The sequence below is a fragment of the Lampetra fluviatilis genome, chromosome 2 (genome assembly GCF_964198595.1).
Source record: "Lampetra fluviatilis chromosome 2, kcLamFluv1.1, whole genome shotgun sequence".
Lineage (NCBI taxonomy): Eukaryota > Metazoa > Chordata > Hyperoartia > Petromyzontiformes > Petromyzontidae > Lampetra > Lampetra fluviatilis.
Genome location: NC_136276.1, coordinates 5,855,002 through 5,878,731, shown reverse-complemented (window position 1 = coordinate 5,878,731; position 23,730 = coordinate 5,855,002). Strand labels below are relative to the sequence as shown.

At 55.2% G+C, this 23,730-nt stretch overlaps 1 protein-coding gene across 1 annotated transcript; it reads left to right on the top strand.

Annotated features, from left to right (window-relative positions):
- Positions 1-701: 701 nt before the first annotated feature.
- LOC144937632 (homeobox protein Hox-A11b-like) lies at positions 702-5,343 on the top strand. The gene is made up of 2 exons (XM_078864991.1): positions 702-1,464; positions 5,105-5,343. The coding sequence occupies exons 1-2, from the start codon at positions 702-704 to the stop codon at positions 5,341-5,343; spliced, it is 1,002 nt and encodes a 333-aa protein (XP_078721117.1).
- The last annotated feature ends 18,387 nt before the right edge of the window (positions 5,344-23,730 follow it).

The window sequence follows — 23,730 nt, the reverse complement described above, 5'->3', positions numbered from 1 at the left end:
TGCACCGAGTAAGACTCCCAAGTGGCCTGGAGTCGACGCCATTAGCTCGTTAGGAGATGTGATGATGAAGACGAAGACGAAGACGAAATCTCGATACTGTATGGATGTATAAAAAAACCCTAGTGTTCTCGCAATTCATTTTCATTATAGGAGCCAGTCCGGGCTATTGGTCTCGAGCCGTCACTCAGGTGTGCACACCTGAGCTTGCTCCGGGGGGGGGGGGGAGTTGGGGGGGGGCAGGCACGGGGGGGGGGTGCTGGTGGTGTTGGTGTAAAGGGGCGCGGCGCAGGCGAGGAGGAGGGGGGGGGGCTGTTCCAGGGTAATCGCGGTGCGCGTCGCAGCAGCAGCTTCGCGGCCAAGCGGCTCCTCGTGGCCCCGGGGAGGGAGGCGGGGCGCGTGCCCCGCTCCCCGCTCCTCGGGGGTCCAACGAGAGGAGCAGTCGCCCCGCGCGCGCGCAGGGCGGACGGGCGGACGGAGTCAGTCGCTTTCGTGCTGCGCCGCGCGTCTCCGCTCCCGTGTCCCGGGGCAAAGTAAACAAGCCGTGTGTTGCGCTCATTGTATTTCATGCCCACAAAAATTGATGTTTTCCTTATTTATGCGGTCACGTGACGCGGCCGTGTAACCCTGCGCGCCGTCGTGGATCATCGCGCTCCGCGGCTCTCGGCTGCTCCAGTGTTGCGCGCGGCCGGCATGGGCACAGGATGTACAGCTCCATGAGCCTCTCCCGCCCGCTGCCGCGCTTCCACAAGGACGGCATGACCGACTTCGGCGACGCCGCCGCCTCGTTCGCCACGGCCAACGGCTTCCTGCCCAGCTGCGCCTACTACGTGCCCGGCAGGGACTTCTCCGGGGTTCAGACCTCGTTCCTGCAGCCCCCTCCCCATCCTCCTCATCCTCCTCCTCCTCATCCTCCGCCGCAGGGCTCGGGGCCGCACGTCTTCACGCAGAGTCCCATCCCCGCGGGGTCCGTGTGCCGCGGCGGGGAGCCGGGTCCCACGTCTCTGCGCCAGTACCCGAGCAAGTGGCACGCTGGGGCCGCCGCCGCCGCCGCCAACCTGGGCGCGTGCTGCGGCGGTGACTCTTCGGCCGCCTACCGCGACTGCCTGTCGGCAGCCATGCTCATGAAGAGCGGCGAGACGGCGGCTTATAGCCAGGCGCGTTACGGGAGCGCCAACACCTCGTATAATTTTTACGGCGGCAAGGTCGGCAGAACGGGCGTGCTGCCCCAGGCCTTCGATCAGTTCCTGCTGGAGAATTCGTCGGAGGGCGGCGACGTTGCTGCCGGAGCGAAGAAGCGCGGCGAGAAATCGGAGCAGCAGCGGCAGCAGCAGCAGCAGCAGCCCAAGGCGACGGAGTCTCCCAGGGACGCGGACGCCGCCGAGGCGAGGGCGGGAGACGCGGAGTCGTCGTGCGGCAGCGGCGGTGGTGGAGGTGGAGGAGCCGAGAAGGCGGGCGGCAGCTCCGGTACGGGACGCGCCGCGGACTCCGTCACGCGCGCACGGCTCGCTCGACACCACGGGCGCGCGCGCGCGGATTGCTCCACGCGTGTACACACACACACACATACCAAGACACACACGTGTACACACACAGACACACACGTGTACACACACACACGTGTACACACACACCGCTCGCTCCACACGTGCACACACACAGACACACACGTGCACACACACACACCGCTCGCTCCACACGTGTACACACACACAGACACACACGTGTACACACACACACCGCTCGCTCCACACGTGTACACACACACACAGACACACACGTGTACACACACACACACCGCTCGCCCCACACGTGTACACACACACACCGCCCCACACCGCTTGCTCCACACGTGTACACACACACTGCACGTGCACACACACACCGCTCTCTCCACACGTGTACACACACACACCGCTTGCTCCACACGTGTACGCACACACACCGCTTGCTCCACACGTGTACACACACACACCGCTTCACGCGTGTACACACACACATCGCTCGTGTACACACACACACTGCTCGCTCCACACGTGTACACACACACCGCACGTGTAAACACACACACTGCTCGTTCCACACGTGTACACACTCACACCGCACGTGTACACACACACACTGCTCTCTCCACACGTGTACACACACACACCGCTTGCTCCACACGTGTACACACACACACCGCTCGCTCCGCATGTGTACACACTCACACCGCACGTGTACACACACACACAGCTCCACACGTGTACACACACACACACCGCTCGCTCCACGCGTGTACACTCACACACACCGCACGTGTACACACACACCGCTCGCTCCACACGTGTACACACACACACACCGCTCGCTCCACACGTGTACACACACACACCGCTCCACGCGTGTACACATACACACCGCTCCACACGTGTACACACACACACCGCTCCACACGTGTACACACACACACCGCTCCACACGTGTACACACACACACCGCTCCACACGTGTACACACACACACCGCTCCACACGTGTACACACACACACCGCTCCACACGTGTACACACACACACCGCTCCACACGTGTACACACACACACCGCTCCACACGTGTACACACTCACACACCGCTCGCTCCGCATGTGTACACACTCACACCGCACGTGTACACACACACACAGCTCCACACGTGTACACTCACACACACCACCCCACACGTGTACACACACACACATCGCTCGCTCCACGCGTGTACACACACACACCGCTAGCCACACACGTGTACACACACACACCGTTCGCCCCACACGTGTACACATACACACCGCCCCACACGTGTACACACACACACCGTTCGCCCCACACGTGTACACATACACACCGCCCCACACTTGTACACACACACACCGCTCGCTCCACACCTGTACACACACACACCGCTCGCTCCACACGTGTACACACTCACACACCGCCCGCCTCACGCGTGTACACACACACACCGCCCCACACGTGTACACGCACACACGTGTACACACACACCGCCCCACACGTGTACACACACACTCACACCGCTCTCTCCACACGTGTACACACTCACACACCGCCCGCCCCACACGTGTACACACACACTCCGCACGTGTACACACACACACCGCTCCACACGTGTACACACTCACACACCGCTCCACACGTGTACACACACACACACACACCGCTCGCTCCACACGTGTACACACACACCGCTCCACACGTGTACACACTCACACCGCTCTCTCCACACGTGTACACACTCACACACCGCCCGCCCCACACGTGTACACACACCACACCGCTCGCCCCACACGTGTACACACACCGCCCCACACGTGTACACACACACACACCGCTCGCTCCACACGTGTACACACACACTCCGCACGTGTACACACACACACCGCTCCACACGTGTACACACTCACACACTGCTCCACACGTGTACACACACACACACCGCTCGCTCCACACGTGTACACACACACACACACCGCTCCACACGTGTACACACTCACACACCGCTCCGCACGTGTACACACACACACACACACGTGTACACACACACACCGCCCCACACGTGTACACACACACACCGCCCCACACGTGTACACACACACACACACACCGCTCTCTCCACACGTGTACACACACACCGCCCCACACGTGTACACACACACACACACGTGTACACACACACACACCGCCCCACACGTGTACACACACTCACACACACCGCTCTCTCCACACGTGTACACACACACCGCCCCACACGTGTACACACACACACGTGTACACACACACACACCGCCCCACACGTGTACACACACTCACACACACCGCTCTCTCCACACGTGTACACACACACCGCCCCACACGTGTACACACACACACACACACCGCTCTCTCCACACGTGTACACACACACCGCCCCACACGTGTACACACACACACGTGTACACACACACACACCGCCCCACACGTGTACACACACTCACACACACCGCTCTCTCCACACGTGTACACACACACCGCCCCACACGTGTACACACACACACACACACCGCTCTCTCCACACGTGTACACACACACCGCCCCACACGTGTACACACACACACGTGTACACACACACACACCGCCCCACACGTGTACACACACTCACACACACCGCTCTCTCCACACGTGTACACACACACCGCCCCACACGTGTACACACACACACACACACCGCTCTCTCCACACGTGTACACACACACCGCCCCACACGTGTACACACACACACACACACGTGTACACACACACACACACACCGCCCCACACGTGTACACACACTCACACACACCGCTCTCTCCACACGCGCACGGCGTGTTTATTGGACAGAGGCTCGGCTCCCCATGCGTCGTCCCCTACGTGATCTCTCCGCTCTGCCCGCCACGGCCACGGCCGCCGATGCCGAGGGGTCGATGGGCGGGATGAGACGGGGAAAGAGGACGAGAGAGAGAGAGGGGAGCGAGCGAGAGAGAGAAAAAAATATACCTCGCTAACTTTATTTGGCCTGTAAATACGTTTATACGAAATTATGTTGTAAAATGTTAACAATGCCGCCATTGACCAGTATATAAAACGCAGTTATAGATATAATAAAATGCTTTACAGTCGCTGGAAGTGTAAAGTAAAAAAAAAAATAAAAGAAGCGAGCACACGCCTATTCAATAATATTATACAATAAATTACAGCGGGATTATACACTGCGAATTCTAGTTAAATTATACGGTGCCTGGTTTTAAATGTATACAACCCCGATCATGGCGATGTCACACGGGCCCCTTGCTCCGTGTTTACACGCTCAACCGTTCTCCGCGTAGGGGTCAAGATTTATGGAATAGCCGCGCATTAGCGTTCTGCATTCATCCACTTCACACACACACACGCGCGCATTTAATATCATATGAAAGCTCCCAATCTTAACGCGGGCTCAGGGGGCGGGGAGGAGGGCCTGGATGGATGGATGGAGGGGGTGGCCGCTTGCTCGCTTGCACGCCGAAGCACATCTAACGCAGACGCCCTTCCCCCCCCCCCCCCGTGTCTTGTTAAGGCGCAGTTGTCCAGCGGAGCCGCAAGAAGCGCTGCCCCTACACCAAGTTCCAGATCCGCGAGCTCGAGCGAGAGTTCTTCTTCAACGTCTACATCAACAAGGAGAAGCGGCTGCAGCTCTCGCGCCTTCTCAACCTCACCGACCGACAGGTCAAGATCTGGTTCCAGAACCGGCGGATGAAGGAGAAGAAACTGAATCGAGATCGCCTTCACTACTATACGGCCACGCATCTCTTCTGAGACGTGGCAGAGGACTGGGGCGAGGGGTGGGGGGGGGGTTCGGAGGAGGATCGTGGGGGTGGGTGGGGGGCTGAAGGGGGTGAGTCGGGAAGAGTCGACACCGCTACCTCGTGAGCTGCAGCCACAGGGAAGGAGACGCGAGGTCTGGAAGAGCCATTGCACAGCATATCATGAGCGCGCCGTCCGTGTCCCCTGCGCATATATATAGATATAACCTTTCTCTTTTACCTTACATCAACGCAAATTAATAACGGTTATTGGTGTGTATATACGAATTCAATGTGGTGGAGGGGGCGGGGGGTGGTTAATGTAATCCGTATACGATGTGTGTGCTGCTGGGTGGGAGTGTACGCTCTTGTAAAGTGATCATGGACACTGAACGCGGACACTCTTTTACTTTGTTGAAAACCAAATATAATTGAGTGGAAACTGTAAACTTCCAACGATTATTTGATCCGGAGGCGCTTTTTGAGGAACTCGTGTATAGTGGTTTTATGCATTTAAAGCTCTCACTTTTTAGCCTGTACATCGAAAAAGGTAAAATCAATGGTCCGGAAATTGTACAAATTCGCATTTTAATTGGTCTCCCAACGCGGATGTAAGTTGTCCCTTTTTGCCGTCTTTTGTAATCGTGTTACGCTCTTTACACATTATAATATATGTCGCCCATATCCACGAGACTTTTGAGACAAATATTAATCTTAATAACAAATAAACCGAACATTGGTAAAAGCAAGCGCGCGCTGCGAATGTGGTTTTATTTATTCATTGCCCCCCCACCCACCCAACTCACCCCCCCGCGAGACTCGGGGTGAGTTAACACGCGCACGAACTTGACGACGGGACACGCCGAAGCCATCGCTCTCGACGATTGACGTCAATTTCCGAACCCTCGGATCGATTAACCTCGAGGACACTGTGGCGGTCGTCGATTGATCTGCCGCCGAGGAATTCCCACCGCGCAGCGCCGCACAACGGCAGCGCGCTGGGAAGTGCGACGCCACCCGGAACAGAGAGAAAAGTTCGCGGTCCACGACGCGGGAATCGCCGAGGATTGAATCGCTCGTCCCATCTCGCTCGTCCCATCTCGCTCGTCCCATCATCTCGCTCGTCCCATCTCGCTCGTCCCATCTCGCTCGTCCCATCTCGCTCGTCTCATCTCGCTCGTCCCATCTCGCTCGTCCCATCATCTCGCTCGTCCCATCTCGCTCGTCCCATCATCTCGCTCATCCCATCTCGCTCGTCCCATCTCCCTCGTCCCATCTCGTCCCATCTCGCTGGTCCCATCATCTCGCTCGTCCCATCTCGTCCCATCTCGCTCGCCCATCTCGCTCGTCCCATCATCTCGCTCGTCCCATCTCGCTCGTCCCATCATCTCGCTTGTCCCATCTCCCTCGTCCCATCTCGTCCCATCTCGCTGGTCCCATCATCTCGCTCGTCCCATCTCGTCCCATCTCGCTCGTTCATCTCGTCCCATCTCGCTCGTCCCATCTCGCTCGTCTCATCTCGCTCGTCCATCTCGCTCGTCCCACCTCGCTCGTCCCATCTCGTCCCATCATCTCGCTCGTCCCACCTCGCTCGTCCCATCTCGTCCCATCATCTCGCTCGTGCCACCTCGCTCATCTCTCACAGGCGCACCGGGACCCAGTTCAGACAATCTTCGCTGGTGTTGGTGGCCGTGAGCGGTACTCGAACTCGGGTGGCCGGGTTCGTAGCGCAGCGAGGTAACCGCAAAAAATACCACTCATCCCCGCCTCCCCTCCCCGAAAGACATAGATCCCCCCGTATAACCTTGACAAACTGGTGGGGGGTGAGTGCTGTTAGCGAGCACCTATGGGATGCCCTGTGCGGCACACGAGGGGGTGTGAGTCTTCCCTCGTGGCGATGTTTACAAACCCGCGCCGGCTACTCACTCGAGGCTGAGTCGACCTAGTGGAGGCCCCAGGGCCGTTTCAGATAATCGTCGCTGGCGTTGGCCGTGAGCGGGAATCGAACTCGAGTCGCCGGGTTCTTTCGCGCAACGGGCTGACCACTACACCACCGCTCCCCATCAAATACACACACACACACGTGTATATACCGCGCGCGTGTATATATACATAGATCATGCAGTACCCGAAATATACCCAACTGCATGATTGCGCACGACGTTAATAATGATGATGTGCGCTCGTACTTGTGCGTGCATGCAGATCGCGTACTGAGCGACGTTTGTAGCTGCGCGGGTGTGTACCCATATCGGCTATCAAGGCGATGCAATGTCCGTGTGCCGGTGACGAGAAGACGCGACGTGGATTTCCGAGTGCATCATTTTTTTTTGTCCTACATCGCCCACGGCAATACATTTGGATTTTAGCGATAAATCTACGCCTGTAGAACTTCTTTCGCACCGTACGTAGCCAACGCAGCCAACCCGTGCTAATCGGAGGTGGTGGAATACTTAGGCCTGCGAGATCCCTCACATACACAAAACCTACACATATACGGTGCATAGCAATCTACATGTAACAAGTACAATAGGGTATGGATTCATCACATGGACTGCATTAGTATTCATACATGTGTGTAGACATTTATAATTATTAATAATTATGACATGCACTTTCGCGTGTATGTCTGCGTACGGGTTTTGTTAAATACAAAGCTTCCCCTGCATAGGCCTAACGGACTGTTGGGGCAAGTGCTGTTTTAGCGAGCACACCGACGAAGTACACACACACACATTCATACATGTATTGACATTTCGTGAATGTGAATGCGTGCATCTCTCTCTCTGTGTGTGTGTGTACGCACACAGTCGCATCGGAGTTAAAACTGCAAGATATATGTTGCAATCCTGGCCGCGCCGCGCGTAACCAATTCACAACGTGCAAAGCCTTTCCGCCTTAATCGCTCCCCCACCCCCCTGTTTCCTATCCGACGGCTCGTGACCGCAACGGTCTCTCGATATTTTTGCGACAGCGTCCATAAGGGAAGGGGGGGGGGTGCGCACCGTCACAACGCGTGGCTGACGGATCGCTACCAAAGACAAAGTCGAAGGATCTCCCAGCACGTAGCCTGTAACGGGCTGTTCGGGCCAAGCGCTGATGGAGCGACGAGCAGCAGCGATGAAGGCTACCCGCACCGTGGCACGCGAGGGGGTGGGTGGATGGCCAGCAACCACGCCCGGCCGCCTTTGTCACCTCCCTCCCCGCCCGCCCGCCCGAGCGGCGATGTTTACACACCGCACCGGGTACTCATTTGAGGCCGAGTCGACCTAGGGGAGGCCCAGGACCGGTGCAGATTAATCGTCACCGGCGTTGGCCGTGAGCGGGAATCGAACTCGGGGGTCGCCGTTGTTCGTAGCGCAGCGTCGCGCTAACCATTGCACCACCGCTCCCCAATCACCACCGCCGCGGCCTCTTGCTGACACGTCGTCGGTGCTACGAGAGCGAGCGGCGCGCTTAGCAAGCAACACGTTGTGCGTGTGTGCGCGCGTGTGTGTGTGTGTGTGCGCGCGTGTGTGTGTGCGCGCGTGTGTGTGTGCGCGCGTGCGTGTGTGCGTGCGTGCGTGCGTGTGCGCGTGTGTGTGTGTGCGCGCGCGTGCGTGAGCCTTCACGCCACAACAAGGATAATCGCGCCCAATGGTCGCGTGGTTATAAATGATGGATGCTAATGCGCATCCACTTAGGCGCACGCACTAACTCAGCCTCGGGCAGAAACAGGCTCCCCGCGCGAGAATCCGCTGGACCGCCGCGCGCGCGCGCGCGCGCACGCACGGGACGGCAACACGGATGGCGTGACGCCTCTTCCTCCTCCTCCTCGTCCTCCTCCTCCTCCTCTCGCCCCGTGCAGCAGCCGAGGCCTCGCCACACGCGGACGGCCGCGCGCGACCCCCCAGGCGGGAGCCGAAGCCGACCCCGGCGTTGGTCCGTGGGCCGCTCAGGGCGAGGCGAGCTCGCTCCCCCGAGAGAACCACGGGCCGCTTAATCACGAGCCCCCCCCACCCAGTGCCACCCCGTCCCACACCACCCGCCGGCTCCCCTCCACCACGGAAGCAACCCCCGTAGCCGCCCCTTAGCGCCTCGACGGAGCCCGTCGAGGCGCGGCAGAAGCGAAGCGAAGCTGACAGCGGCGCGGGGCTGTTGGAGCCATCAATCGTGGGTCGTCCTTACGCCGGGTGTCCAAACGCAATGGCTGCAGAAGGTGTGTGTGGGGGGTGGGGGGGGGGGGCAAAGGGTGGGGGGGGGCAACATTTTTTGTTGGCACGATCGCCGCCGCTTCATATCGCTGCGCCGTCGTCACTCGCCGTGCGGCGAGGCTGTAATGGCTAACGGGCGTGACGGCGTGGCAATGGAAGACACCTTGAACCGTCTAGACAGGGGGGTCGTAAAGCCATTTGGCGCTTCTCGCCGACAGCGATCTCCAGACTGTTTATGGCGGACGCGTCTGAGTCCCTGGTGTGGCAACAAACAAAAACATCTCCGCCCCCCCCCCCACGCCACACGCCCCACCACCTCGCGGCGATTGCAGAGATGCCGGATCTCGATAAGCACCACGAGGCTCCGTGCGAGTCGCCTCTGCTCCGGGTTGCAGCGCGCGGAGCCTCGTCCCTCCCAGGGCCTGGCAGGGCCGGACAGGGCCGAGCGAGGCCGAGCGAGGCCGGGCGGAGCCGCCAGGATTTTATTTCCCCAAAGAAACAAAGCAACAACAACAACAACTCCTCGAGAGCGAGGAAATTGCAGCCCTCAAAAAGCCCTAAAGCCGTGATCGACTTTGAACTTTAAAGCGTCCAAGGCCAGCGACTGTTCCATTAACGTGCAGACATCACGAACGAGGCGCGTTTGTTCCAACAACAACAACAATAACAACAACAACAGCAGCAACAACAAACGACGCCGGATCTGAGTCTCCCAGACATGAGCTCTGCGGCGTGCCGTGATGCATCTCTTGGAATCCCCGCTGCTGCCGCCGCCGCCGCCGCTGCTGCTATCTGATGCATTCGACATATTTCACGCCGCGTCACGTGAGAGGGAACGCGTTGTCCAGGCGCCTACGGGTTCCTGCGGGACTACTTGCGAGATTTGTTGGAGGGGAAGGGGCGGGGGTGATATTGGGGTTGCGGCGGCGGCGGCGGGCTGGGATAGTCAGATTTGGCACGGAGTGCAAGCGACGGCCGCACGCATGCGCGCGGAGACCCCAGCTGGCGAAACATCCGCGGCACGCCGACGCCCTCCCACCGCTTTGCGCGAGCCCTCCACCCGCGCCGCCTCCGCCGTCTACTCCCCACCACCCATCGCTCCACGTGCTCCACCATCCGTGCCTCCTCCACCCCCTCCTCCAACCCGTAACCTCCACCCGTGCCAAAACCCGTGCCTGAACCCGCTCCTCCGCACCCGTGCCTCCATCCGTGGCCCTATCGGCTCCTCCACCCGTGGCTACATCCGCGCCTCCACCCATGGCTCCATCCGCGGCTTCACCCGTGCCTCCACCCGCTCCTCCCCACGCGTGCCCCCTCCAAGTGCGCCTCCATCCGCCCTCCCACCTGTGGCTCCACCCGCGGCCCCATCGTCTGTCTCCACGTGCGCCTCGGGTCCAGGCGCGCATCTCTCGCTCGGCGCGGCCCTTGTGGCCAATTGCCGCGTGGCAGCGATAACGCGGCGCGCTAATGCGGTTCACCATTTGACGCAGTTCACGACTTTATTGCGAGAGGCGAGATGCGAATGTGGCTAAGGAGGAGAAGACGGTGTGTTAGAGGGTGGGTGGGTGGGGAGGGGGGGGAGATTAAACGATTGTTTTAGAAGCAGCTCAAGCGCAAGAGTGAATTATTCATGAGCGCACCAGGGCCTGCAGACCGCACAGTCTCGCGTCTCCGTGACTCTCGCAATATGAATTAATATTGACGCTTCCCCATTAAGGGATCTCCAAATTAGCGCCTGGCAGCAGCCGCAACAACAACAGCGGCAACGACAGCAACCACGCGAGCCTCTAATCAGGACCTCCCCGTGGGAGAGCGAGCGAGAGAGAGAGAGTTAGATAGTTATAGAGTTATAGAGAGATAGACTTTGACTTTTAAACAACTTTTATTGCCGCCAGCAGCAAAAGCACTGGAGGCGATTTCGATGGCGTGCGCGATGACCACCACAACCACCACGTGACTTTTCTTTCGTGTCGTGCGCGGTGCTCTTAGCGCCACAGCGCGTGGTTTTGTAGCGTTTCTTTTCATGTGTTTGCTGGTGACTGTATAGAGAGATAGAGAGAGAGTTATAGAGAGTTAGAGAGAGAGAGGAGGCTTGACATACACAGAGGCGTGTGGCCGAAATCCTCCCACAGGCCACTCTGCCCGCTACCGACGTCTATCCCCGGTCCGAATCAGGCGAGACAACAGCCTGGATGCGCCATCCGGGAGGCGAGAGGCCGTCGATTGGAACACGCTCGACCCGCGTGCGTGCAAGACTCTGAGCCGAGGACCGACGGAATCGGCGGCGTCTTGAGTAACCCGTTGAAAGATCCTTCGTGTATGTAATTGTCCAGTATTGTTTTTGGTGTTTATGTCTCGTACGGTATGAAAGAAGTTCAACATACGTACATGCGCATTTCGGAGCTCGTGGTCGGTTTGTTTGGCATTAGCAGCTGCATGCACGTATGTCGAACTTCTTTCGCATCGTATGTAGCCAGCAGTGCGGGGGGGGGGAGATTATCTCTTCCTTCAAACGAGACCGCTTTTAAATAAAAAACAAAAATTGCAGAAAAAAATAACTAAAGGCGCTTTCTTTATGGTAAACGGCCACCCGTTGCTAAATCTACATGTTTAGAGAGTATGTATATATATAGTGAAACTTACGTTCATTTACGCGTGTATTTTTGTGTGTGTGTGTGTTTAAATAAGGCTATGCATCAATTGTTTGCTATTTTTTTTTTACAACTCACTATCTGCTCAGAGAGCGAACCGGCCCACGTGCCGACTAAAAAACAATCGGCGCAGCTCAAGTGAGGACCAGAGCCTTTGTTTAGACGAGAGGAATCCGCTGAGCTGAGACGCTATTTTTGTTTTTGTTCACAGATGCCCAGCGTCGTGCGGTAAAAGTGCCGTCTCCGAACAACCGTGAGTCAACCCTTCTGCCCCTTTTTACCAACCTGCACTCACAAAGAGGCTCGTTGACCGAAACGTCAATGCTATTTTCCACTCGCGAGGCAGTGCCAATGCAAACACGCTAAAGGTGTATGTGTACGCACATATATATATACAGTATTCGGATGTTAGATTAATAAAATCGTCAACACATTGGTTTATGAACGCGCGGTGCAGGTACAGAGAGATTTTGTGCACATTCTAAAGTCGCTCCGTCGACTTTCCTTGCTTCTGGTCGCACGAGAGACACAGGGGTATTAATTGTTTAAGCTCAAAACGTGTAATAATTACATATATATAACACACACGTATGTATGTGTAACTTCTTTCGCACCGTACGTAGCCAACTGCGCTAATTGGAGGGTGCAACTTGGTAACGGATAATTTCTACGAAATCACAAGACTTCCCTGTAACACACACAACTTGTTAGCGATGATTTCTACGAAATCACAAGTCTTCCCTGTAACACACACAACTTTTTAGCGATGATTTCTACGCAGTTTAAGACTTCCCTGTAACACACACACCTTGCTACGGATGATTTCTGCACAGGCTAAGCCTTTCCCGTAACGCCCACAACTTGTTAGCGATGATTTCTACGCAGTCTAAGACTTTCCTGTAACACACACAACTTATTAGCGATGATTTCTACGCAGTTTAACACTTCCCTGTAACACACACAGCTTGTTAGCGATGATTTCGACGCAGTCTAAGACTTTCCTGTAAGACACACAACTTGCTACGGATGATTTCTGCACAGTCTTTCCTGTTGCATACCCAACAATCCATTTGAAGGCACAGGAGAACCGGTGCGTGGCTGACTTACGGAGGGGGGTGGGAGAAGGGGTCTGTTCATCACACTTTTGAGCGATTGAGTAATGACATTCGACGCGCTCATGGTGATGTCAAAAACTCTTCCCTTGTCGCGGCGTGAGGAGTCCGCCTGCGTTATGCAATCGCGCTGACGCTATTTCTTTTTTTCATTAGCGGACTGTAAGCCGCGATATTTCTCGAACGTCTCCTCTCGAATGACGCTCAATATTGACGGACGCAAATGAAAAGCGAGAGGCTCGCCGCCGGGCACAGTAAGACGACGGTCACCACATCGCGCGCTTTCAGACGCGCTTCCGCGGGCGTCTTGAACGCCCTTCCGATGTTAGGAAAGCCACTGGACCCTGTGCACTTTAAAATCATCGAGACTTCCAAAAAAAAAAAAACTACTCAAATTCTTTCCAACTGTTTCTTGCGTGTTTTAGTTTACCGCCCGTCATCCCGCACCTCCGATTAGCACGGTTGGCTAGGGTACGGTGCGAAAGAAGTTCTACGCACGCACGCGATTTCTCAGCCTCTCGTGCAGACGCTGCGAAAACATCCGCCCGCCCGCCCGCCACTGCCCGCCACTGCTGCAGCGAGATTCGCGAAGGCCGTCAGTGAAGGCAATTCGCTGGCAGAGGCATGCACGAGTACGAATAACGTACACCGGGGAGAGTTTGTTGGTCGAAATTCGTCTGTGAGCAGCTGCGTGGGGGCGGGGGGGGGGGGTAGCAAAAACCGGCGCACGCTTACGGCGGGAGAAACACACGCTTAATACCAGATCGCTGGGAAAATCCGTACAGGTGTGTTCTCGAACTACTTGCTGTGCTCGATTTGAAGCTTTCGTGACTGCAAGGATTCATATTCTTAGGTTTTTTCGGTAAAGTCATGTAGGTAAAAAATTAAAATTAATAAAAGTTAAATAAAAATAAAATGAAAATCACGACGTTTCGGAGGCAACACAAGCTTCCGTCTTCAGGTGGAACCGTCACAGCACGATAGCTGTATCAAGTGAGAAAAATTCCAAGGAAACAATTTTGGAATTTCTCTCACTTGATACAGCTATCGTGCTGTGACGGTTCCACCTGAAGACGGAAGCTTGTGTTGCCTCCGAAACGTCGTGATTTTTTTTATTTTTTTTATTTTACTTTTATTAATTTTAAATTTTTTACCTACGTGACTTTACCGGAAAAACCTAAGAATATGAATACTTGCTGTGCTTCCGCCTGTAGATGTGTCTCACCCAGGTGACGGTGTTCTCGGCGTGATCCATCACCCCCTCCCCTCCCAATCCCACGGCGCCTCCACAGGCCACGCGCTCGCTGCTCACACGACCGCCGACGAGACGAGACGGCGAATATCTCAGCCCTGTCGAGAGCGAAGCGGAGGGAAAGTCCACGTTCCTTGAGGCAGGCAGGGGGGGACCCGTTCGTTAGACGTGATGCAAGCACTGGTGTGTTCCAACAAACAAACAAAAAGCCGCAGCGAATTTGATTCGCGCCGGAGAGAGACGACGTTTCAGAGTCGACGACCTCCGATCCGGATAATTTTGCCGCTTCTCAACTCGACAGCCGGTCGGGCGCGCTCCGGCAAAAACGACGGCGACCGCCGTGCTCCAAATCGGTGCTGGCGAGATTCTCCTCTCCTCTTGGCGATGGGGCGAAGCAACAACAGGTGCCGACGTCTCGGCGAATAACGACGGAGCACATTTGCTCGAGAGATTTTTGTTTAAATTTGTTCAAATGTCTTTCCATTCGTTAGAAAATCAACTAATAAAACATATCCCACGCACCGCCTTGCCCCCGCCCTCCCCACCTGGTTAAACACAGCAGCCAGCACGTGTGCAGCTTGTGATATAACGCAGTTATTATTTTATTATCAATTCAATGTTTGACAGCTCCTGTGCACCCCCCCCCCGGCCGCCCCACCTACTCTGAAGAGGAGGTGGGGGGGGTATGAACACGGACTCAGTGAGCATGGTAATCCGCCACATTGCAGTTGTGCACGAAGTAACGCCGTTATCACGCAACGGACACCTCCGAAGCTGCCACCGCACTCACTTGCAACGGCTGTGGCAAGGATTGCCACTCAAGGATTGGCCTGCGAAGTCGTTCTAGGCGCTGCGAAACCCACAGATGACCCCGTAAGGCGCAAACAAATTGTTTATCGAGACGCACACAGGCCTCACCATCACATACGCCTCATCATCATCATATCACACATTACTCTCCGATTACACACTCGTCAATTACACCGACTTAAAATAATACAATACATTAATATAAACAAATATATATAAATATATAATAGACGACGTTTCTGGCAATGGACCTCCTTCATGGCACTTAAAACTGAGCGCTGCGGTGGCGAGATGCCAACTGCCTCGCCTGGTATACAGGAGGTCGTGGGCTCGATCCTGACGCCTGCTGCTGTTTATTTTGTAGTTTGTGTGTTTCTCCCCGTCGTCCCGTAGATTGTTCTCCGGGTCCTCCGTGTTTCCCCTCCACATTTAGAATCAACAACACGCGTTTGGAGTGTTCGTCTGCTATACAATTCCACGTGATGAGACACTTCGTTGAGCTATAATTCTGTGGCCTGGTCGCTTCTGAAAAAGAGCTACACAGTTCAATGGGCCTTACCTGGTTAAAAAAAAACAAAAACTAAAGCCGCGTGTTTGTTTCATGCACTCGCGGACATTAATTAGCACGCGTGTATGAAAGCACGCGTGTTGCCACTCGGCGTCATTTTCCCACGCGTACATCTCAGGCCTGCACGCGAAACGCGCGCACACCGCGTGAAACGTCGTATTTCTCGCTGCTCGCCTGTGCCGACTGCAATGCACCGTCTAGGACGATGCACACGAGCGATTCTATTCTCGTTCAATGATGGCAACGTGCTCGGGATCTCAATGCCAACGTCGACTGTCTGCCAGCGTTCGTGTCGTGTTTGTTGTTGTGAAGGATCGCAGACTGCAGCGAGGCTTACACTGCGGTCTGGCTTGCTGTGGTCCCTCTCTTCCATTGCCAACGTGTGGAGGGCGACGCGCGCATCGGCCTCTTGATGATAACTGCTCGGATGCGGTTCAAGGTTACATCCGCACCTCCGATTAGCACGGTTGGCTACGTACGGTGCGAAAGAAGTTCAACATATGTACACCACAACAACAACAACCGCCATTCGCCACTAAGTGGCGGTGACGTCACCACGACGCTTGTGCCAGGCTATGTGCACCTTGAGGTCACGTGAAGTGTACACCACACACGTACATACACACATGCGTGCACCAGTGCCTTCGAGACAAATGTCAAAGCCAGGAGCGTGTGCGATGCACGCGTGCCGAGCGAGGAGGTGTTCGTTCTGGACGTCCCCGTTGCTCCCACTCTGTTCGCACGGCAGCGGCGTTCTTGGGGCACCTGGAGGTTGAGATTCTCGAATGGATGACAGCAGCACGATCCCTGAAGGGTGATCCGAGGCTCGAGTCGGCGGCGAGGAAAACGTTGTTGAGGTCTCGGTTCATGGGGAGGGAGGGGGACGATGACATTGCCTTACTTCCCATGTCGCACCGGTCCGCTGAGTAAGAACACTTGCGCTACGAACGCCAGCATTACGTTCGTGCTCACCTCTGATATTGATCAGTTTTCTTTGTAACTCTAAACACATTGCCCATCCACTGCTTGACGAAGGCCTCTCCCCCACGGCGTGTATGGGGTTGCTGAGCATACGTCACCATGCTGGTCTGCGTTGGTTAATGAAGGGAAGACATGAACTGCATTGTCTTGTTAGTCGTGGGCAGGAATCGAACTCGGGAACTCGTAGTCCTAGCGCAGGGCACACACGTACACACGTACACACACACGCACGCACACACATACACACACATACACACACGTACACACACACATACACACACACATACACACACGTACACAAAGACAAAGATCCCCCGTATAGCCTGGAACAGACTGTTGGGGCAAGTGCTGTTAGCGAGCACCTATGAAGGCCAGCACGGCACACGAGGGGGTTGGGTGGCCAGCACCACGCCCGACCGCATTGTCTCCCTAGTGGCGATGTTTACACACCGCACCAGGTACTCATTTGAGGCTGAGTCGACCTAGGGGAGGCCCGGGACCGGTTCAGATAATCGTCACTGGTGTTAGCCGTGAGCGGGAAACGAACCCGGGTCGCCAGGTTCATAGCGCAGCGCGCTAACCGCTACACTACCGCTCCCCACACACACACGCACACACACACACGTGTATACACACGCGTACACAAACACGTACACACACACGCGCACACACAAAACCGCCGTGCTGTAATTCCGTCACCGTGAACTTGACCCTGCACAGTGCAAGTGCTTCACGTATTTATCAGACGCACGGCTATCAATGCGGATACGTAGAATGTATCCCCATTAATAATTATAGGTCGTGTTGAAACGATACTTAAAGTCAAATTACCATCACGATGGCTTATTATCTACTGCTGGATGAAGGCCTCGCCATGCCGTCGCTGTCTCTCGGGCGTGCATCTCGTCGTCGCTCCGTCTCCATCGCGTGCGCTCCACTTGGGCACGTCTTCTCCTTGAGCTGCCATTCCATTCGGAGGTCCATCCATCGACCATCATCATCATCATCCTTTCCAGTAACGTCTCCTGCCCACGCCGGCTAAATTTCTGTAACATTCCACGCGGTTAAATTTCGATTTAAAGCTTTCGTGACTGTAGGGATTCATCTTCTTGGTTTTGTCGGTAAAGTCACGTAGAATGGAAATAATAAAATAATAAACATAATAAAATAATTCTCACGACGTTTCGGCCACAACGCAAGCAGCCGTCCTCAGGTGGAGATCAGGTCTGTCCTCAGGTGGAGAACAGGTCTGTCATTCAGACTCTGTCTTTCCGACAGACCTGTTCTCCACCTAAGGACGGCTGCTTGCGTTGTGGCCGAAACGTCGTGAGAATTATTTTATAGAGTTTTATTTTTATTATTTCCATTCTACGTGACTTTACCGAAAGAACCAAGAAGATGATTCCACGCGGTGTCTCGGACTTTTACCTTCGTTCGTCCGATCAATGCGCTCCTTCTCTCCCTGTTTGTCGCGTGTAGGATCCTCACTGTGACCAGTGGCGCTCAATTTCTCACAGCAATGCTTATTTATTGCTGGCCGGCTGACGTTGAGACACGTGATATACAGACAGGTATACTGGTCGTGGTGTGCCGAGAGCGGCACGCACTCTCAAAGATGAACGGGCCAAACACCGCAATGCAGGAACTTCTAGCGAAAAAAAAACTAAATCAGGCTTGTAACTCAGCGACGCTTCACTGGGATGTTGAACTTCTTTCGCACCGTACGTAGCCAATGAGGCTATTCACGTCGATGAACGAGGTTATTCATGTTCAAGCGGCGTGGCCTGTGGTGGTGGTCACTTCACGCCCTTAATGCCACTGTACCTGTTTACCCGCGTACCTGTTCACCCGTGTACCTGTTCACACGTGTATCTGTTCACCCATGTATCTGTTCACTCGTGTGTCTGTTCACCCGTGTACCTGTTCACACGTGTATCTGTTCACCCGCGTCACTGTTCACCCGTGTACCTGTTCATCCGTGTGTCTGTTCACCCATGTATCTGTTCACTCGTGTGTCTGTTCACACGTGTACCTGTTCACACGCATTCCTGTTCACACGCGTACCTGTTCACACGTGTACCTGTTCACACGTGTACCTGTTCACCCGTGTATCTGTTCACCCGTGTTACCCGTTCGCCTGTATCCCGACGCCGTCGGTCACCCCGAGAATCAACGGCGGCAGTCGGCACCCAGACTCGGGCACGAACTCGGCACGGCGAATCAACTCAAACTGCTGGGGTCGTGGACACACGCACGTGGACACACGCACGTGGACACACGGGCGTGGACACGCGACCCGCTACCGCGTGCGGCGGGGACAGGCGGGCCGTGTTCACACAATCCACGGCTGCCGAGAAAGAGTCGGGGAACGGAGAGAGAGGGTCGGAGAGGGGAGGCGGAAGGGGTGGCCGGAGGGAAGTACGGGGGGGACGACGACTCTCCCCTGTGTTGCTCTCATCCTGGCTGCGCCCTTGAACCTCTGTTGGGACCAATGGACCCCCTAAGGGGTAAATGCCCATTCCCTAAGGGGTAAGTGGCCATTCCCTTAGGGGTAAACGGCCATTCCCTAAGGGGTAAATGCCCATTCCCTAAGGGGTAAATGGCCATTCCCTTAGGGGTAAACGGCCATACCCTAAGGGGTAAACGGCCATTCCCTAAGGGGTAAATGCCCATTCCCTAAGGGGTAAATGGCCATTCCCTTAGGGGTAAATGGCCATTCCCTAAGGGGTAAATGGCCATTCCCTAAGGGGTAAATGGCCATTCCCTAAGGGGTAAATGCCCATTCCCTAAGGGGTAAACGGCCATTCCCTAAGGGGTAAATGGCCATTCCCTAAGGGGTAAATGCCCATTCCCTAAGGGGTAAATGCCCATTCCCTAAGGGGTAAATGCCCATTCCCTAAGGGGTAAACGGCCATTCCCTAAGGGGTAAATGCCCATTCCCTAAGGGGTAAATGCCCATTCCCTTAGGGGTAAATGGCCATTCCCTAAGGGGTAAATGGCTATTCCCTTAGGGGTAAATGCCCATTCCCTAAGGGGTAAACGGCCATTCCCTAAGGGGTAAATGCTCATTCCCTAAGGGGTAAATGGCTATTCCCTAAGGGGTAAATGGCTATTCCCTTAGGGGTAAATGCCCATTCCCTTAGGGGTAAATGGCCATTCCCTAAGGGGTAAATGGCCATTCCCTAAGGGGTAAATAGCCATTCCCTTAGGGGTAAATGGCCATTCCCTTAGGGGTAAACGGCCATTTCCTAAGGGGTAAATGCCCATTCCCTTAGGGGTAAATGGCCATTCCCTAAGGGGTAAATGCCCATTCCCTTAGGGGTAAATGGCCATTCCCTTAGGGGAAAATGCCCATTCCCTTAGGGGTAAACGGCCATTCACTAAGGGGTAAACGGCCATTCCCTAAGGGGTAAATGCCCATTCCCTAAGGGGTAAATGGCTATTCCCTAAGGGGTAAATGGCTATTCCCTTAGGGGTAAATGCCCATTCCCTTAGGGGTAAATGGCCATTCCCTAAGGGGTAAATGGCCATTCCCTTAGGGGTAAATGGCCATTCCATTAGGGGTAAACGGCCATTCCCTAAGGGGTAAATGCCCATTCCCTTAGGGGTAAATGGCCATTCCCTAAGGGGTAAATGCCCATTCCCTAAGGGGTAAATGCCCATTCCCTAAGGGGTAAACGGCCATTCCCTAAGGGGTAAATGCCCATTCCCTAAGGGGTAAATGGCTATTCCCTTAGGGGTAAATGGCTATTCCCTTAGGGGTAAATGCCCATTCCCTTAGGGGTAAATGGCCATTCCCTAAGGGGTAAATGGCCATTCCCTAAGGGGTAAATGGCCATTCCCTTAGGGGTAAATGGCCATTCCCTTAGGGGTAAACGGCCATTCCCTAAGGGGTAAATGCCCATTCCCTTAGGGGTAAATGGCCATTCCCTAAGGGTTAAATGCCCATTCCCTTAGGGGTAAATGGCCATTCCCTTAGGGGTAAATGCCCATTCCCTTAGGGGTAAACGGCCATTCCCTAAGGGGTAAATGGCCATTCCCTAAGGGGTAAATGGCCATTCCCTAAGGGGTAAATGCCCATTCCCTTAGGGGTAAATGGCCATTCTCTAAGGGGTAAATGGCCATTCCCTAAGGGGTAAATGGCCATTCCCTAAGGGGTAAATGCCCATTCCCTAAGGGGTAAATGGCTATTCCCTAAGGGGTAAATGGCTATTCCCTAAGGGGTAAATGGCCATTCCCTTAGGGGTAAATGGCCATTCCCTTAGGGGTAAATGCCCATTCCCTTAGGGGTAAATGGCCATTCCCTAAGGGGTAAATGGCCATTCCCTTAGGGGTAAATGGCTATTCCCTTAGGGGTAAATGGCCATTCCCTTAGGGGTAAATGGCTATTCCCTAATGGGTAAGTGGCCATTCCCTTAGGGGTAAATGGCCATTCCCTTAGGGGTAAGTGGCCATTCCCTAATGGGTAAATGGCCATTCCCTTAGGGGTAAGTGGCCATTCCCTTAGGGGTAAATGGCTATTCCCTCAGGGGTAAGTGGCCATTCCCTAAGGGGTAAGTGGCCATTCCCTAAGGGGTAAATGGCCATTCCCTAAGGGGTAAGTTGCCATTCCCTAATGGGTAAGTGACCATTCCCTAAGGGGTAAATGGCCATTCCCTAAAGGGTAAGTGACCATTCCTAAAGGGGTAAACGGCCATTCCCTAAGGAGTAAATGGCCATTCCCTAAGGGGTAAGTGGCCATTCCCTAAGGGGTAAATGGTCATTCCCTTAGCAGTAAATGGCCATTCCCTAAGGGGTAAATGGCCATTCCCTTAGGAGTAAATGGCCATTCCCTAAGGAGTAAATGGCCATTCACTAAGAGGTAAACGGCCATTCCCTAAGGGGTAAATGGCAATTCCCTAAGGGGTAAACGACCATTCCCTGAGGGGTAAATGGCCATTCCCTTAGGGGTAAGTGCCCATTCCCTAAAGGATAAATGGCCATTCCCTTCGGGGTAAGTGGCCATTCGCGAAGCAGCTGCCACCGAGACTCGGGGATCGGCGAGGTAGCGACGAGGACACGGCCATCGCGGTGACCAGAGGTGGCGAGGGGGCGCGGGGCCGCCGAGCGCCACGGTCGCACTCGCGCTGCGTCGCGTGAATAACAGTCGACACGTTCGTCAGCAGCACTGTCGTCTCGGCCATGCATGTGTACAGTGTAAGTATAGGCGACGTTTCGGGCAATGGTCCTTCGTGGCAACAGCTAACGTGTGAGGAACACGAGCGCACAGTCGTCGATGGGCCCTCTTCATAGCACGTGTACAGATTGATGTGCTGCCAAGCGGGGAATTGTCAGATACGTTGCCTATAATATACTGGACCGTATGTGTTTTATTGTGAAGCACTGGTGACGTCACCGCGCACATCTGCGTGATGACGTCACTCGCACCCCACTGCGTTGACTGAGGTTCGTGTGTTATGACGTCACGCCCCGCCCCTCTCTCTCGCCACCATTCACCACATTCAGAATGTCAATGCACACCACGCAAACATTTGACAACACGACTGTCTTATATAGATCGTTGAACTACGCGCAGCTGAAGAGTAAGCAGCAATCGAGCAGCGATGAAAAATAAAATGCAGGCCGTGGACGTCACAGATGCGACAGGGTCGACCACGTGGACAGACACAAGACGTCACAGACGCGACAAGGTCGACCACGTGGACAGATAAGACGTCACAGACGCGACAGGTCGGCCACGTGGACAGATAAGACGTCACAGACGCGACAGGTCGGCCACGTGGACAGACACAAGACGTCACAGACGTGACAAGGTCGGTCACGTGGACAGACACAAGACGTCACAGATGCGACAGGGTCGACCACGTGAACAGACACAAGACGTCACAGTCGCGACAGGGTCGACCACGTGGATAGACACAAGACGTCACAGACGCGACAGGGTGGGCCACGTGGACAGACACAAGACGTCACAAACTCGACAAGGTCGGCTACGTGGACAGACACAAGACGTCACAGACGCGACAGGGTCGGTCACGTGGACAGACACAAGACGTCACAGACGCGACAGGGTCGGTCACCTGGACCGACACAAGACGTCACAGACGCGACAGGGTCGGTCACGTGGACAGACACAAGACGTCACAGACGTGACAGGGTCAGCCACGTGGACAGACACAAGACGTTGTCTTCCCGAATCGTGACGCCGCTCGACGGGACCACGGGTAGGCAGCAAAGAAGAGGCAGCTTTGTCGCTCCGAAAAGCGCAGAGGGACGGGTTTTAGTAACCCAGCCCCCCCCCCCCCCCCCGTTATCGTGAGAATCTGCATGCACCAGTGCCTTCGAGACAAATGTCAAAGCCATGAGCGTGTGCGATGTATGTGTCCCGAGCGAGGAGGTGTTCGTTCTGGACGTCCCCGTTGCTCCCACTCTGTTCGCACGGCAGCGGCGTTCTTGGGGCACGTGGAGGTTGAGATTCTAGGATGGACGACAGCAGCACGGTTCCTGGCCACGCACTTGAAGGAGCCGTCGGGCCGGACAGCTCTCGCTCGCGTCGCGGCTGTCTCGTTACAACGCGCGGCTTAATTGGGCCCGCGCGGGTTTTAGGGGCGTGCTCGTTATGAGCACGTGTTCATTACGCCGCTGCCAATTAAAACACTCGCGCACGACGATATCCATGATATTACATGACGTAGTAGGACGATATCCATGATATTACATGACGTAGGACGATAACCATGATATTACATGACGTAGGACGATACCCATGATATTGCATGACGTAGAACGATACCCATGATATTGCATGACGTAGGACGATAACAATGATTTCA

What these genes read in the sequence shown, in the direction of transcription:
- LOC144937632 (XM_078864991.1), top strand. Translation starts at nt 702, where the DNA reads ATGTACAGCTCCATGAGCCTCTCCCGCCCGCTGCCGCGCTTCCACAAG. An exon ending in GAAGGCGGGCGGCAGCTCCG is followed by an intron (nt 1,465 to 5,104) that starts GTACGGGACGCG and finishes TGTCTTGTTAAG; the next exon opens with GCGCAGTTGTCCAGCGGAGC.